The 16,635-nt window shown below is 44.3% G+C and overlaps 1 protein-coding gene across 10 annotated transcripts in view; it reads right to left on the reverse strand.

The window, feature by feature from the left end:
* TBXAS1 (thromboxane A synthase 1) overlaps positions 1 to 16,635 on the reverse strand; it is a 340,570-nt gene that overhangs the window by 306,202 nt on the left and 17,733 nt on the right. For 4 of the 10 annotated variants that reach the window (XM_008171140.4, XM_065565506.1, XM_065565485.1 and 1 more), the window contains exon 2: positions 11,171 to 11,333. The exons of 2 other annotated variants lie outside the window; for them this stretch is intronic. In XM_008171140.4, coding sequence (XP_008169362.2) covers positions 11,171 to 11,268 — 98 coding nt within the window. In that variant the 5' untranslated portion in view covers positions 11,269 to 11,333. Of the gene's footprint in view, positions 1 to 11,170; positions 11,474 to 16,635 lie in introns of those variants that run through there. 4 more of the 10 variants (XM_065565466.1, XM_065565477.1, XM_065565527.1 and 1 more) reach the window with 3 other exon arrangements.

The following is a 16,635-nucleotide window of genomic DNA, read 5'->3' on the forward strand; positions in this document are numbered from 1 at the left end:
GCTGCCTGTTCATCCTTGGTTATCATACACTAGAGATCCTCAAAACATGTATTTTGTTTTCTGTCAGAAACTTAGAGGAAAGCAAAACATTTCCATTTTCAAAGTTTTTCAGGTTTTCATGAAAAAGACAAAACATTTGTTTTCTGTTGTTAAAAAAAAATCATTTTTCAACATACCCCAAGATTTTTGACAAAAATTAAAATTCTCATTAACATTTCAGTTTTGTCCAAATAGCCATTTTTTTGCACCCCCAAGGAAGTTTTCACCAGTAATTTTCAAACAGGTCTATCAAATACTGCACAATTACCTCCTTCCACTTCTCTCTGAGAGGGGTACCTACGCCTGTGGAAAGCACTAGCTAACTACAGCTGAGCCAGCAGAGAGAACAAAAAGAACATGAAACATTATTTATGAGGGTCCATAGCTGGATTTTTAAAAAGTTTGAGAGGGTGCAGGGGAAAATAAAAGTTGTCCTTGTTAAAACACTGGAATACATGTGAGGCGAGGACATGGCACAAGGAGAATTTTTATGTTTACAGTTCAACTTCTCAGAAAGTTCGGTCAGTCAAGGCCAAATTGCCTGCTGGTTTAAATCCATTTAAAATCAGTGGAGTTAGGCCAGAGGAGCGTTTGGTCCAGAGCATTTCAAATAATTTAAATTGCAAATCTATACCCCTTGAATCAGGGCAACTGAACCAGGGGAAGGGAGGTACCTGTATTTATTCCAGGGGAGGGAGGGGAGGCAGTGGTGCTGCCAATATCCTCCCTTTGGCAGGGGCACCAGAACAATTTTTAGAGTGAGGGTGCAGAAAGCCCTTGAACAAAACTGTAAAGCATTTGGTTGCTATTATTACTTCAAGCTAGGGAGTACTCTGCACTCCCTCTTAGCCCCAGAGCCCCTTCCCCCCGGGGGGGTTCAGCCAGGGGAAAGCAGCGTCTTTAAACCGGCTTATTAGTTGCATTGCAGTAGTGCGTAGAGGCCCCAACCCAGATTCTCTTTATGTTAAGCACTATACAGACACAGACAGTCCCTGCCCCCAAAAGCCCAAATACACAACACAGACAGAGAGAAAACTGGCAAAGAGGGGCAAGTCATTTGCCCAAAGCCACACAGCAGGCCAGTGGCAGAGACAGGAACAGAATCCAGGTCTCCCTACTCCCAGTGCAATCTGGTAGGGGCTCCACAGAAGCCCCAGTATCAGAAGCTTCCTGAAAAAGGAACTGAGTCAACTTGTGAAACTTGGCCCTGCCAAAGCTAGACCAGCCCAGATCCAAGCCCATAGTGGAGCAATGGCTGTGGGCAGCTTCTGCACTCACCAGAAATGAAGGCCAGCAGCCTAGCCACTGTCAGCTTGTGCCAGGGTGATCCAGCAATCGTGACCTTTTTGTTTGATTTAACTCACTTTACAGCATTGGAGGACTGTTTCCCACCTGGGCTCTAAAAGTTTTCCAGTGGAGTCCCAAGATCTAACATATCCTGCAGGACGACCCTCAGTGCACCATTAGAACCAATCTCCCTACTCTAAATCAAACTTTATGCCTGCATAATTTAAGTGTCCTTTTTATTTATTTATTTACATAAGACTAAACAACCCAGGAATGGATTTTTTTGACCTGACACTAATATGGTGCAATTAATTCCTATGCAGAAAGTCAACTCAAGGCCTATGCGCTACTTAAGCCCTATTTTGAGGGCTTAAAATGGTGCCTAGATCTTGTGCTGGTCCTCTGAATGTCACCCTTAAGGAGAGAAATGAGGATATCAACGTTACACAGCACTCAGGAAGCACACAGGTTTATCAGAAAAATAAGGTGCCTTTATAGTTTATCCTACGAAGATACTAAAAGTATTTTGCTCTGAAGCTACAAAAATAATTTCAAGCAACTCCTTTCCACCTCACCCAAAATAGAGAGATCTTTGTTTTCAGAAAAAACAGTACAAATTAATATTGTGACAGAACTTCATACCAGATAATCAGATCTTCCTTGTTTTCAGAACTAAAGATGTTTAGTCATTAAGGGCCTGGCACTCTTCCAAATCAGAATTCATTAGCTTACTCTGCTCCCTTTCAGGCAAAGCTTGGTCTGGCCCATCCAGAGCCAACTGGTTTTCTCAGAGGGGGAGTCACACATTGCACAGTTCCAATATCATATTACATTTGACATTTTAGTGGAAAATCCAGATTTGCTTGATGTAAGACTATATGACCGAAGCAGTGAGGAGTTGGAAGATTTTCTGTCATTAGTGGTAATTTGCCCACATTTCCTGTTCAGTCAGATCCTTGCAACCTCACATGGTGGAACCTTTGAACAAGACAAAGCATTTCCTCCAACTTAAGGGCCATTCTCTGAAAAGCAGCCAACAGGGACAGATGAGGATAAAATAGGGTTACCATATCTAACAAATAAAAAAAGAGGACCCTCCACGGGCCCTGGCCCCACCCATTTCCCCACCCCAGCCCCGCCCCAAATCCGCCCCTTCTCCGCCCTAACTCCGCCCCCCCACTCCCAGCCACGCGGAAAGGGCTGCCCGAGCGCTACCGGCTTCACGGTTTGCCGGGCAGCCCCCAGACTCTGCGCCCCCGGCCAGCGCTTCCCCAGCACAGCTGGAGCCCAGGAGGGGAAGCGCCCAGCCGGGGGCGCAGGGTCTGGAGGCTGCCCGGCAAACCGTGAAGCCGGTAGCGCTTGGGCTTCGGGCAGCCCCCTTGCCTCAGGACCCTGCACCCCCAGCCGGGCACTTCCCCTCCCGGGCTCCGGCGGCGCAGGGTCCGGAGGCATGGGGGCTGCCCGAAGCCGGTAGCGCTCGGCTCTTAAACAGAGCCGAAGAGTCGGGGAGGAGCAGAGCCGCCGTGGCCGGAGGCTCTGCTCCTCCCCTGACTCTTCGGCTCTGTTTAAGAGCCGGGCTGCCCGAGCGCTACCGGCTTCGGGCAGCCCCCACGCCTCCGGACCCTGCGCCGCCGGAGCCTGGGAGGGGAAGTGCCCGGCCGGCGGCTGGGGTCCAGAGGCAAGGGGGCTGCCTGAAGCCCATAGCGCTCGGGCAGCTCGGCTCTTAAACAGAGCCGAAGAGTCAGGGGAGGAGCAGAGCCACCGCGGGAGGGGAAGTGCCTGGCCGGCATTTTCCCGGACATGTTAGGCTTTTTGGCAATTCCCCCCCGGATGAGGGTTTGAGTGCCAAAAAGCCGGACATGTCTGGGAAAAAGAGGACGTATGGTAACCCTAGGATAAAAGGAAAGGTTTCCCACCCAGCCACCACCTGTCAACTTGATTACTAGTATAGGGTTAACCAGTGATGAGTTGCTAAAATCTTAACAACCGGTTCCCTATAAAAAGTTCTGATTTAAGGGATGTGCCACAGTATGTATTTTTTGTACCAATAGGGTTACCATACAGTCATATTTTCCCGGGAGGAATTTTTAAATTTTAAAATTTCCACCTGGACGGCTATTTAAGAACCAAAAAGCCTGATATGTCTGGGAAAATACGGATGTATGTTAACCCTACCTAAAGTTCTTTTTAAAAAAGATGGACCTGAACTAGAAATGATCTCCGTTTCACATGTGTGGGTCCCCGCCTGTCCCTGGGGGTATGCTAGGGTGACCAGATGTCCCAATTTTATAGGGACAGTCTCGATTTTTGGGTCTTTTTCTTATATAGGCTCCTATTACCCCTCACCCCCGTCCCGATTTTTCACACTTGCTGTCTGGTCACCCTAAGGTGTGCACATGTGTGGGTCCCAGCTGCTCCCTGCCCCCCCATCATTGAAGCAGGTGTGCAGGGTTACTGCCCTGGGAACTGCAGGGCACCAGTGGACCTGGGGCTGGCTGCAGACAGGGCATGGAGCAGGGCTAGCTGGAGGCAGGGGGTGCGACAGGGGCTGGCTGCGGGCAGGGGGTGCGACAGGGGCTGGCTGCGGGCAGGAGCTGGCTGCGGGCAGGGGGTGCGACAGGCTAGCTGCAGGAAGGGGGTGCGACAGGGGCTGGCTGCAGGAAGGGGGTGCGACAGGGGCTGGCTGCGGGCAGGAGCTGGCTGCGGGCAGGAGCTGGCTGCGGGCAGGGGGTGCGACAGGGGCTGGCTGCAGGCAGGGGCTGGCTGCGGGCAGGGTGGTGGGTACTCACACGGGGAGAGGGGCTGAGAGCAGCCTGAGCAGCAGGACGCAGCCCAGGCCCAGCAGAGCAGCCGGGGACCCACCAGGTAGCAGCAGGAGCCCCAGGGCCAGAGGTCCAAGGAGCAGCAACAGGGCCAGGAGGCAGCCCACATGGCTCCTGCAGCGCAGCGCCCCCGGTGGCCGGGAGGAGGAATTACACGCTTCCCAGCCAGAGCCCATCAAAGCTTCCCTCGCAGGGAAACCAGTTAACAAGTGGTTCTAAAACCGCTTCAAAATTTAACAACTGGTTCATGTGAACTGGTGCGAACCGGCTCCAGCTCACCCCTGGGGTTGACCACACTCTGTGAGGTTACCAGATTATAAAACATGGGTCACTCAGCCCATTAGTACTAGTAATGGGAGAATCGCAGAAAGGATCCGTTTTGGGGCCCCAATCCCACAAGGTGTTCAGCATCTTCTGCAGTGGGCTAGAAGCTGAGGTCATTCATTGTGTAGCTGGTCATTCATGAATGGAACGGGAGAAAGAAAGAGAGACCTAATTTAGGGAGGGACCAGAATGCAAATTGGGTTCAGGCTGCTACTACACAAACAGGAGTGCCTCAGCATGTTACATTAGCTTCTTGGCATGTTAAATAGACTTCTGTTTCCTGCTGGATCATTTATTACTAGTGAAAACCACTTCCCAGCAGCCCAAAGTTTGGATGCTTAACTGAATGTCTTGAATCTCTGAAGCTGGGCTGGAAGTCTTGTAAAAGCATGCTCTCATAAGGCTTGAAGTTAGCCTGCAAATATTGCAGAAGCCGCTTGGGGGATTTCAACACGTGGTTCAAACAGGAACAAAGTAGTGCAGGGTTATGTGGCGGGGGGTGGGGGTGGGGAGGTCAAAAGTTTTTCGATCTTTGAATAAAAAGCCTGATTTCACAAGTTCCTATTTTATCCAAACTAGTTTTCCTACCCTTACTGATACATAAAAACTGGTAGGAATGGCCATTAGAACTCCTACTGCTTTGAAGGTTTCAGAGCCAATCCCTTCCCTAACATCTGATTTGATCAATCTCAGAAAATAATTTTAGTACTTTTTTAAATTCACATTTGGCTTATATTTTCAAGAACTTTACCTTGAAAGAAACATGCATTAAGACAGGGGTGGCCAATCTGTGGCTTCAGAGCCACATGTGGCTCTTCAGAAGTTAATATGCGGCTCCTTGTATAGGCACCGACTCTGCGGTTGGAGCTACAGGTGCCAACTTTCCAATGTGCCAGGGGGTGCTCACTGCTCAACCCCTGGCTCATAAAGTTATGATACAATTCGTTTTTACCCAGCTTTTAGATTACACATTATTGGAGATGGGTGAGAAGAGATAGACAGTTTTGGTTTAAGTTTTGCAAAGTCTTAGCATCTGGGTTTTGGTTTTGCAAAACTAGGGCTTGGATTTGAGTCTTTTTTTTTTTTTTTTTAAACCTGTATTCTCTGGGACCTCCCCAGAACTCCAGATCTAAACATTCCCAACATTAAGTGGATGAAATATCTGAAACCAAGCTGTCCCAAAGTCTGAGTGTTCTAAATTGGTCAGTTAGAGACTGTTTTCAGCTGTGAACTCTGATCCAAATCCAGACCAAGGTTTAGTTGCTGATCCAACTCTCAACTTTATCCAAACTCCTAAAATTCAGGGGCAGAGAGGGTTTAAAAGAACTGTTCTGGTTCTAATTCTTCTCTAGTTTATACAAACTGTAAGCTCTTTGGGGAAGGGATTGTCTTTTTATTACATGGGTGGACATTATCTAGACCAGATCTCTGGATTTGGATCAGCACCTCTAGGTATCATACAAGCAATAAACAATTTTACATGTAAAACTGATACCTTTTGAATGATTCGGCTTTGCAGCACCAGGCAAGGACATCATAAGTGCGTGTTTCACAATGGGTAAAAACTAAGCATGCAATGAGAAGTAAGTGTGTGTGTGTGTGTGTGTGTGTGTGTGTGTGTGTGTGTGTGTGTGTGTGTGTGTGTGTGTGTGTGTGTGTGTGTGTGTGTGTGTCACATACACACCTCCCCTTCAACTTCCAATTTTCTAAAAATCAGGTTTGTTTAGACAAGCAGTTGAAAATCTAGTTTGAACACATGCGTCAGAAAGCTGTGACAGCATCTTCATAATGTAAAGCTTATGGTACATTAAACTTTAAAAGAAAAGATGAGTTCCTGTTTTCATTTTATCAACCGTTTACAGGCAGCAAAAGGAAAGCCACAAAATAATGTTTGCACCCACAGCCAAGCATGGGAGACCCAACTCAGCATCTAGTTAAAATGAAAATGAATAATACTTTGCACAGCTACACTATAGCATCTTTCACTGTAGCATATCAAAGGGCTCTGCAGATACGAATTAAGCCTTTGAGATATTATTATCCCCATTTTGAAGATGAGGAGAAACAGCCACAGAAAGGTTAAGTGAATAGACTGCTAGTCTCCACATTGGGAGTTGGAAGAGGAAAGTCTGCTTAGGAGGAACTTTTCTGATAAATTACTATGATTAATTATTTGAGCCTTTGTCATAGATCAGGACCCTATTGTGCTAGGTATTGTGCAAACACAGAACAAAAAAAGACAGTAATTCATCAGAGTATCCATTTTGGTTATCAGAGAAATGGAGGGGAAAGAAGAGGACAGATTTTCAAGCGTGCTCAAAATGCAGCAGCATTCTGTGACATTTGGCCAGGTTTTCAACAGAATTCAGCACCCAGCGTGCTGAATGAACACTGAAAATGTGGCCAAATTAGTCCTTTTTGTATTTTGTAAAACTGTAAAGATTTAATTGGTTTAAAAACACAGGTTGCTAAATGAAGGACAAAAATAGTAACAGATGATAGCCACTATAAATGTTACCCACTTAATTAAAAAAAAAAAAAAAAAAGCAGAGTGTACTTTCATGAAATAAACGTTTTACATCAGACCTGTGCATTTTGGGAATTTTGTGTAAAAAATGAAAGGGATGTGTGAGTAGAGTGTGATTTTTCAAAGGGTCATAACTCGGTGAAACCTAAAACGATTTTCTTCAGAAGACTCAAGGCAGCAAGGATCACCAGACAGTGGCGAGGTCATCAGTCATTTTATTCTAGACAGTTACCCCCATGTGCTGATTGGCTGCTTGCTCCAATCCCTCCTGGCCTTACCTCCCTCACAGTCACTCCACTTCTGCCTGACTCCACCTGCCCTCCATCCTTCCCTAATTTTTCCTCAGTCTCTTCTCCCTTCCCCAGCTGCCTGTTTACTTAGTCCCCTAACAAACCTCCAAAAATGATTTTTAAAAATTTGTAGAACTAACAAGACATTTGCCAGCATCACATTATTCACTCTTCTCTTATATCCCTTTGCCTCACCAGTGCTGACTTTTGTTCTTGCCAGCGGGTGCTCCTCTCTGCCCAGTCTCCTCCATTCAAGCAGCGTGCAGGGGCCTTGGGGGGCAGGGACATGAACGGGCCCCACAAAAGATTAATTCAGCCCTGCAGGTGCTGAGCACCCTCTATTTTTTTCAGTGGATGCTTGAGCCCCCGGAGCACCCACAGAGTTGGCACCTATGCTTTGCCTGCCTCTCCTCCCCACCTTCGCTTTATCTTGTTTATTTAGATTTAATCTCTTGGAGGCTGGGGCTGTCTCTTAGGCCTGGTCTACATTTAAAAGTTACGTTGACAGGGGTCAGGGGTATAAAATGTTGGTCAGAGGTATGAAACAAACTACCCCCAGACTGACATAGTTATGTTGACCTAACCCCCAGGGTAGATGCAGCTATACTAACGGGAGAGTGCTTCCATCAACGAAGCTGCTGTTGTTCAGGGAGGTGGTGTTCTTACAGAGATGGCAATTCCCCTTCCATTGCCGTAGGCTGTGTCTATATTACGGGGCAATGCCGCCATAACCACAGTGATGTAGATATGCCAGTACAGACATACTCTTACTCTCTGTTTGTATAGTGGCTAGCACAATGGGCCCTGATCTTGGCTGGTCTCTAAGCATTACTATAACATAAATCATACATTTCTGCTGAAGAGGTGTTTGAGATACATTGCAATCATTTCCCACTCCTTACATGCAAAATGGCTGAACCATTTTCACTCAAAATTAAACACGCAAATAAAAAGGAACCTTCAGGCAGAAGTCAGGCCTGAAAAATGAAAATTTCAGAAAGTTATAAGCAAATGAAAATAGGGGCTTAGAATGGAAACATTCATGGAATGTTAACAACGTAACTGCTCCTGCCATCATAGCCACGTGCAGTGACACTACAAAGGAGCTGCACAATGGCATATGCCGCATGAATGTAGTGAGTAAATGCTCTCTAGAATAATGGACACATTTCTATTAGCAGCCATATGCGTATTATTTTCAATAATTCCCTGCTTGCAAGGTTTCAGCCCTGAAGGAGTTTTTAATAACACACAGCAGAGCTAACAACTCCTTATAAATAGCAGCTAGGTTGGAAAAGGTTGATAGGCTTCTAACAAACAGCAGAAGCCACTTCTCTTCTTACGGCTGCAGATGGATTTCAAGCCACTAATCCTACAGCTTGAATCATTACATTTTACTGAAATAAACAACAAATGGATGGTGAAAAGATTATGTCCGTTAGGTGAACTTTCACCAGACAGCTCGGATAGGTTGCCCAACACATTCTACTAGAAGTTTGAGAAACACACTTTTCATTGAAATAATGACCTCCAGGCATCTGTATCCTTTAATTATCTAAGCTTGTATTAATACATCTCCACAGATCAGCAGCAAGAGTTATAATTGCAATTGCACTGGTAGTAAGTACCGTATTGTTAGAACTGCACAACACTCAGTCCAACTTCTTTCCCACAGTCTTAGAACACAACAAAACATGCATTTTTTTGAGAGGAAAACATTGGCTACTTGATCTCTAACCAAATGACGATTCCCCCCGCACACACACTTTCATAATTTTTAAACTCTTTTCCTGCTTCAAACAATTCTAACTACACTCTTTTAAACAAATCTATGCCCAAAAGAAATGAAGCTTGAAAGCTGAAGTTTGGCACAGGCTGTGGGTCAAATCCATGACTGACAAAACAGGAAACAATTCTTTTGACTTCATTAAGTCAATAGAGTTACATGGCTACTGATGCCAACAATGAATTTTGCCCAGGACTTAGGCCTTGTCTACACTACAGGGGAAATTTGATCTAAACTACGCAATTTGAGTTATGTGAATAGTGTAACTGAAGTCGATGTAGCTTAGACCTACTTACCGCGGGGTCCACACTACACGACGTTGACGGTAGACGCTCTCCTGTCGACTCCCCCTACTCTTCTCAATCCGATGGAGTACAGGAGTCGACGGGATAGCGATCTGGGGTCGATTTAGCAGGTCTTCACTAGAACCGTTAAATCAATCGCTGATGCATCAATTGCTGCTTGTCGATCCCCCAGGAAGTGTAGACAAGCCCTTAGTCTGAACAAATGATTGCTTTTGATTTAACAGAGAGTTAGGGACTCCTGAAAAGCGCACACACTGGACAGGGTCAGCATGTAGATTATATTATATTAAGAAATGCACACCTGACGGCAGATACATACACTTCTCAGAACTGTGCACTTTGGGAAGCTTGTTAAGAAGCAGTAATTGTGGCTTTGCCTGCAACCTCCCACCCCAATGGGGCTCTCCAGCCCCTTTTCTATCTCCCTAAATTGTTAGGGGTGGGGGTTCCCCTCCTTGCAGCTGAAAGTGACCTATGGTCTAAACATCATGAACTAATCTGTGGGCCTGATCTTGCACTCCTGACTCAAGCAAAATCCTCATTGACGTCAATGGGAGTTTTGCTTTTAAACCACAATCCACACTGGACATTGGGTGTGCTGCAGCAAGAATCTTCAGAGCGATTTATCTGGATCTCAAAAAACAGACCACAAAACAGATGGGTTGGACTGTAACTTTTCAAAAGAGGTTTCGGTCAATTATTATTTTAAACCAAACTGGATCACCAACATATCTATTGAATACATTCTGCCAAACCACCTAGGGCCCAACCTCACTCCCTTTGAAGTCAGCAGGAGTTTCAATTGATTTAAATAGAGAAATGGATGAGGCCCTAAGAGATTCAAGAATCAAGGCACATGCAGACGAGCATCTCTCATTAACACACCTACAGAAACATCTGTAGTACCTACGGTGTTATTACTGCGTTTTATCTTTATTTTTGCTGGTGGTCTAAAGACTGTATTTAGCTTAGATTTCCTAACATTTTCCTGTATTCTCTTCCTTGGACACACAGAAACAAAGAACAATGGTTGATGATGGGGTGAGTGGGGAGGATTCGAGGCACAGCTCTAGTAAAAACAGAGATGGCAATAAACTATTGCTAATTTGCCTAATAGATAATCAGCACACGTAGGCAAGGTTCTTTGTCCACTGTAATCCAGTTCTTTCCTACTTTATAAGCCTCCCTCCGCATCCCCTACTATGTTTATGATTAGGTTGACAATCAGTCTACTATGTACTCAATGTGAGAAATAAAAAAAATAAGCAAGGGAACTCAAGTAGTGTTTACAGTGCTGGTAGGTTTGAGTTGAAAAGCCAAGCAAAGGGCATGGGTAAGATCAAGAGAGAAAAAGGTCCTTTGAGACTCTGCAAGTGACATTATACTTTTTTCCTTTTCAAATCTGACCACCTTCAACATCTCTCACATGAAAACTTAATGGGGATGAAACCAGGAGTTATTAACATAAATTTGATAGGTTTCTACAGAAATTACTCTAAAAACCTAGACTTTAATAGGGAAATTTAAAAAAAACAAAATTAAAAAAAGAAACCTTTAGAAAAGACAAAATTCTCTCACAAATTTGACAAGATTTTCTAACAAGTGTCTATTTTATTCTTTTAATCTCTGCATCTGCCTCCACTCCAGCCTCTTAAAATGAAACACTAAGATATTTTGATTGAGGGGAGACACTTGTACTGAATTCCTGCTGGGAGAATCTACTCCTGGAGCTAATTTTTTGGCTGGCTTTCAGTATTACGTAGGTCTCATATTAGTATGAATACACTTACCAATAGAGTAACACTAGGAGGATCACCAGCAGAGCCACTGTTACTGTTGTTCCATTGATTTCCATGAAGACAAATTTCAAGAGATCTGCAAGCTCCATTTTCCTTCACTACACAATGCTGGGCTTGAGGTTGATGGGGAAGTCTCCTCAATAACAGATAAAACCTGCCAGTTACATGAATGACAGTCTGTAGTGAAACAGGAACCAAGAGAGCAAAGTCTGTCAAACCAACTCTAATTGTGAACTTTTCCTGTTCTCACTGACTGCACCCTCAGAGAGAGGCAGAAGTTAAGGGCTTCCTGTGTAATGGGATGAAGCAACGTTTTTTCCCCCCCTTAATGACTGTCGCATTAATAAATATTTACATAGCCACTGCTTGAAACATCAGAGCTGGCCCACAGGTTTGCAGCGGGGGAGGGGGGAATAAAAGAGGGAATATATCACGCGTATGTGGAATAGATTTGAAAAAAAATACCTCAGTGAATCCAGTGTGCTCTGTAAATAGAAAAGTTCATTTAAAATGTGAACAATCTGGCAACATACTACTGACGCATGGGAAAATTGCTCAATAGGCAGCCCTGGAAAGGGGCTGTCCATAGGAGAGGCTCAACAACAGCGCAAGCATCCTCTAGCGTCCCTCTAACGTGACTCAACCCTGACTTGAACGACCATCTCAAGAAGCAAAAGGGTAATTCTGCTTCCCTGCCAGTTCAGTCCTTGGTATCTCAAATTAGACAGTAAGCAGAGTTGAAAGTAGGGGGCATCTCTACGATGGGCACACAACTACTTACACATAAGCTATCAGATGCTAATGAATTTCAAATCACTAATGGTTTGAGCCATAGTTAAAAGTGACTTTCAAGTGAGAGACATCCTCCACCACCCAGGAGATTCCTGGTCCCTAGGGCCATCCAACATATTTTGTTATTATTTAAAGAAAAAATAGATATTGCACACAACCTATTTGAAAGTTATGCAAATTAAAATATTCCCAAAGAGAACTAGGTTTGTAAAGAAGTATTGGAGCATAAGCTTTCGTGGGTGAATGCCAACTTCATCGGATGCAAGTGGGATGAAGTGGGCATTCACCCATGAAAGCTTATGCTCCAATACTTCTGTTAGTCTTAAAGGTGCCACAGGACCCTCTGTTGCTTTTTACAGATTCAGACTAACACAGCTACCCCTATGATACTAAGTTTGTAAACTATCTAGTAACCTTAAGAACTAGACATTCTGCTCATCGGATTCCCATAACATACAAGACGAAAAGTAGTTTCTTCTTATACAGCCCCGAGATAACAGCTTAAATATAATGTGTGAGGCTTCTCCAACATCACTGTATTACATTTCCTTCTCTTATCAGAGAGGTTAATAATATAGGTATCAGAAAAGTAAAATCTCCAACGCAATAGAGTTTAATTTTAAGATGATCTGACTCTACTATAACTGAATTACTGCTTCACAACTACATTAATTCCTTTCCAGCGCTGGATCCTTACAAAATAAGTAAAAGGTGTTAACCAGCTCATCAGCTCCACAGAGTAGCACAGTAATTCACAGAAAACTTTGCTTACTGTATTAATAATGCCATTGCTTCCAGATGCTACTCTGGGTCAATAATAGCTCTGCCCGTTTGCTGTTGCCAAGTTGTCCGAGAACAATTGAATCACAATTCAAGACTGGACACATGAAGGATTAATCATTGGGCACACACTGATCCCAAATAGCACTGATCTCACTGGACCTTAGTTTATATGGAATATTTCTTAAAAGCTTCTTAAAAAAGGAGAATGATTAGTCACAAATCTTGAGAGCGAGACATTAGATATTTTGACTTTACTGCACTTCTTTGTTAAAGAGTACATATAGTTGCCCAAGGTAGACCTGATGCTTCTCCCAATGAAGGCAATGGCAAAACTTGTGTTGAGTTCAGTCAATACTGAGTTGGACCCAGATCTTGCTTGATTATTTTTAGAAGCTCAATGGAACTTTCCAGGATCATGCTTGGAGGAGGATGGGATGGATTTGTTCTTAAACACACACATAATGAAGTAAAATGGATTTTCAAAATCAGCATTCCATTTGGAAAAGAATGAATTAACAAGTAGTTTGATTGTTGTTGGGCACCGCATTTTTACACCTCTGCACCTGTTTCTTGCTAAAGTTTTTAACTTGGCATCTTCACCCAGATAGAGGGGAAGTCATACAACACTAATCCCAACACTCACCTGGAACATGCCTCACATGCCCATTCGTTACAAGGTATTTACAGTGATACCACAGTCAAGTTGCTAATTTCCCAAAAGAGACTTTGTCTCAAAGATCCAGCTGATGCCTTGTGGAAAACTTTGAGAAACATTCTATTTATAGAGCCTGTTTTCAGTATTTCTCTTCCCTCACCTCTTTGTTACAAGAGTCATCTGCATGAGAAACATGTTTATTGAAAGGTTTATTGAAGAGTTAATAGACTTATTTTTCCATCTCTACTCATAATCCTCTGCTGAATGACACAACATCTGGTTGGTATGAAAAGTACTATAATGTCAGTCAGGAGTATGTAACTTCATAGACGGGTAAGTTCTGTTCCTCTCATTCAAATGTCCGAGAAGGTTGAGGGGAGGTAGAAGGGGGAAGGAATCCTCTGCAGTCAGGGAGCAGAGCTACTCAGTGGCTGCTTACTGCAAGGTCAGGGCACAGCATGGTTCCACTCAGGTTGCAGCTCATGTATTCAGGGACAGGCAGGGGGAGTAGATCCACAAGGATCACAATCCATTGGCATTTATACTGCGCTCATCACTAGGACATCTTCTTCCATCCCAAATTCTCGTCCACCGCAGGAAAAACCCACAGGGCTCAGATCTGTTCCACAGAAACCTATGCTTGGGTGCTTCATATCCAGACACTTCCCATCTTCAACGTGCAGCAGAATCACATAATTAGAGAAATGCAACAGCAGCAGAACTAAAGTAGAGGAAAGGGCAGGATTTGGCCTGCACTGCAGAAGCAGCTGAAGTCTTACAGAGCAAGAGAGCCAGTTTACTTGTATGTGTTTACAGCAGTAAAAAGAAGAAGAAAAAAGGAAATACAGAAATTGCGTGACAAATACTAGAAATTGAACTGTTTCTCAGCTGAAAAATAGTCAAAGTTTTCCAGGAAGAGTTAATGATTTTAAAGCCTTGTCCACATGATCAGGAATAGTTTTTAAACACAGTTGCAACAGAACTAATTTCTAAATTGGAATGTAGCATAAATATTCTACCACGATGAAAACCTTCAAAATGCTTGCCATAGATTAGTGTAGTGGTGACACAGAAAATATGGAATAAATAATTAACAACGTTATAGATCTCAAGACATAGGCCAGAATCCCTGGCATAATTTAGGTCTAAGCTTTTAAAACATATCAAACAGCACATACTGTTTCTGTGTTTCATAGACAGGATATGTAGGTTGTGTAAAAGCTAAACTAACTTGGTTTAACCATAAACTCTTGCTAAGGGCTTGTCTACATTACCCGCTGGATCGATGGGCAGCAATCAATCCAGCAGGGGTCAATTTATCGTATCTAGTCTAGACAATAAATTGACCACCGAGCACTCTCCCGTCGACTTCGGTACTCCACCAGGGTGAGAGCAGCAGGCAGAGTCAACGGGAGAGCGTCAGCCATTGACTTACCGCAGTGAAGACACGGTAAGTAGATCTAAGTACGTCGACTTCAGCTAACGTTATTCATGTAGCTGAAGTTGCTTAACTTAGATCGATCCCCCCACCCCCAAGTGTAGACCAGGCCTAAGTTATGAAGTAAATTCCTTCTATTTTATATGCTTTATGTCTATATATTTGTAATGGACACACTGTAGAACTATCAATGTTATCTGATATAAATTCAGAAGGTATAATTTTATTACTAGATATAGGAAATCTAAAAAGGTGTCAATTAACATTTAAAAAGCTTAAGTATCTGATAGTTCTATCTAAAGCATTCTTTAATAGACCCCTTCAGTTCAAGGAAGTTTTGTAGCGTAAGCAACCTGATCACAAACCAAAGCAAATAGTTCGGCCCATGCTGTTTATTTTAACAGGGCCACCCAGAGGATTCAGGGGGCTTGGGGCAAAGCAATTTCGGGGGCCCCTTCCATAAAAAAAAGTTGTAATACTATAGTAACATGTATTTGGAAATGTAAAAAATAACCAGTGAAATACATTCAAAAATTAATTTTAATAATTTGAAAATACATGAAATACATTATTTAAAAACATTAAATGCTTTAATGCTATGTATACATTTGCAATTACATAATGGGCTGTCACTGGGTGATGGTTGGTGCCAATGGGCTGTCGCTGCCTGGGGGTGGCGCTGCTATTGCCCAGGGCTGGGTGGGGAGTGTTGTCAGGGGGGTGTCCAGCTCAGAGGGGCTGGGCTCGGAGCTGGGGGTCAGGGCCCTGGGGCAGGGGGCAGGGGGGTGTCCGGCTCTGAGGGGCTTACCATGCTGCTTACTCCCACCTCCCCCTCTACCAGAGCCTCAGCGCACCGCGTCCAGGAGTGGCCCTGGACAGCGCTGCAGCGGCCTGGCTCCATGGGACCTGAGGTCCCGCCACTCGGCCCGGAGCTCAGAGCCCTGCCCCCTTACCATGCGGCTCTGAGCGGGAGGAGCTCAGGCCACGCCACTGCAGCGCTGTCCAGGGCCACTCCTAGACACAGCGTGCTGAGGCGATGGGGGAACGCGAAGGCGGAGGCAGGGGCTGGGGGAGCCTCCGTCATTCTTGTGGGGGCCCCTGCGGGGCCTGGGGCCTGAGGCAAATTGCCCCATTTGCCCCCCCCCATCCCCCGGGCGGCCCTGTATTTTAAATAGAAATGTGATCAATAAGATATATACAACTAATCTAACAAAAAGGTGTTTGTGTATAATACAAAACAAATACCTAATATATAAAGAACCTGATGTACTCAAGTGGAATATTGAGAAGCTAATGTGAAGGGCAAATCTTTAAGATGAACCAATCAAAATTTTCTAAGATCATAAAGCTTGATCAACAGTGTGCTTGGCAGCTGAACAGAGAGTTTCACACTTGAAGCCATTCTTCTAGTGTGAAGGTGTAGGGAATATTCAAGTACTGGTAAAGAAGTATGTGTTTCATATTATTGCATTAATTGTTATCTCCCATTGGTGACTGACCAAGAAAATGACTTTTTGTTTAGATGTTCGTCATACAGCAATACAGACAGGACCATCCAAGGCTGTAAAAAGACATACATAAAAACTCTTCTCAACTTCAAAATGGACATTTCTGCAAACAGCTAAAAGCGCTGTTGGAAAGGTCATGGAGTTGTGCAAAATCAACTGGACGACCACACTGTAGAGGGGCCCACAGAAAGTAACTTGCAGAGGTAGGTCACTGGCTGGAGCTGAGCCAGCACGTGTTCAACATATGACCCAACATGGCTTACACTAGGGCAGTGGTTCC

The sequence above is a fragment of the Chrysemys picta genome, chromosome 1 (assembly GCF_011386835.1).
Source record: "Chrysemys picta bellii isolate R12L10 chromosome 1, ASM1138683v2, whole genome shotgun sequence".
Classification (NCBI taxonomy): Eukaryota; Metazoa; Chordata; order Testudines; family Emydidae; genus Chrysemys; species Chrysemys picta.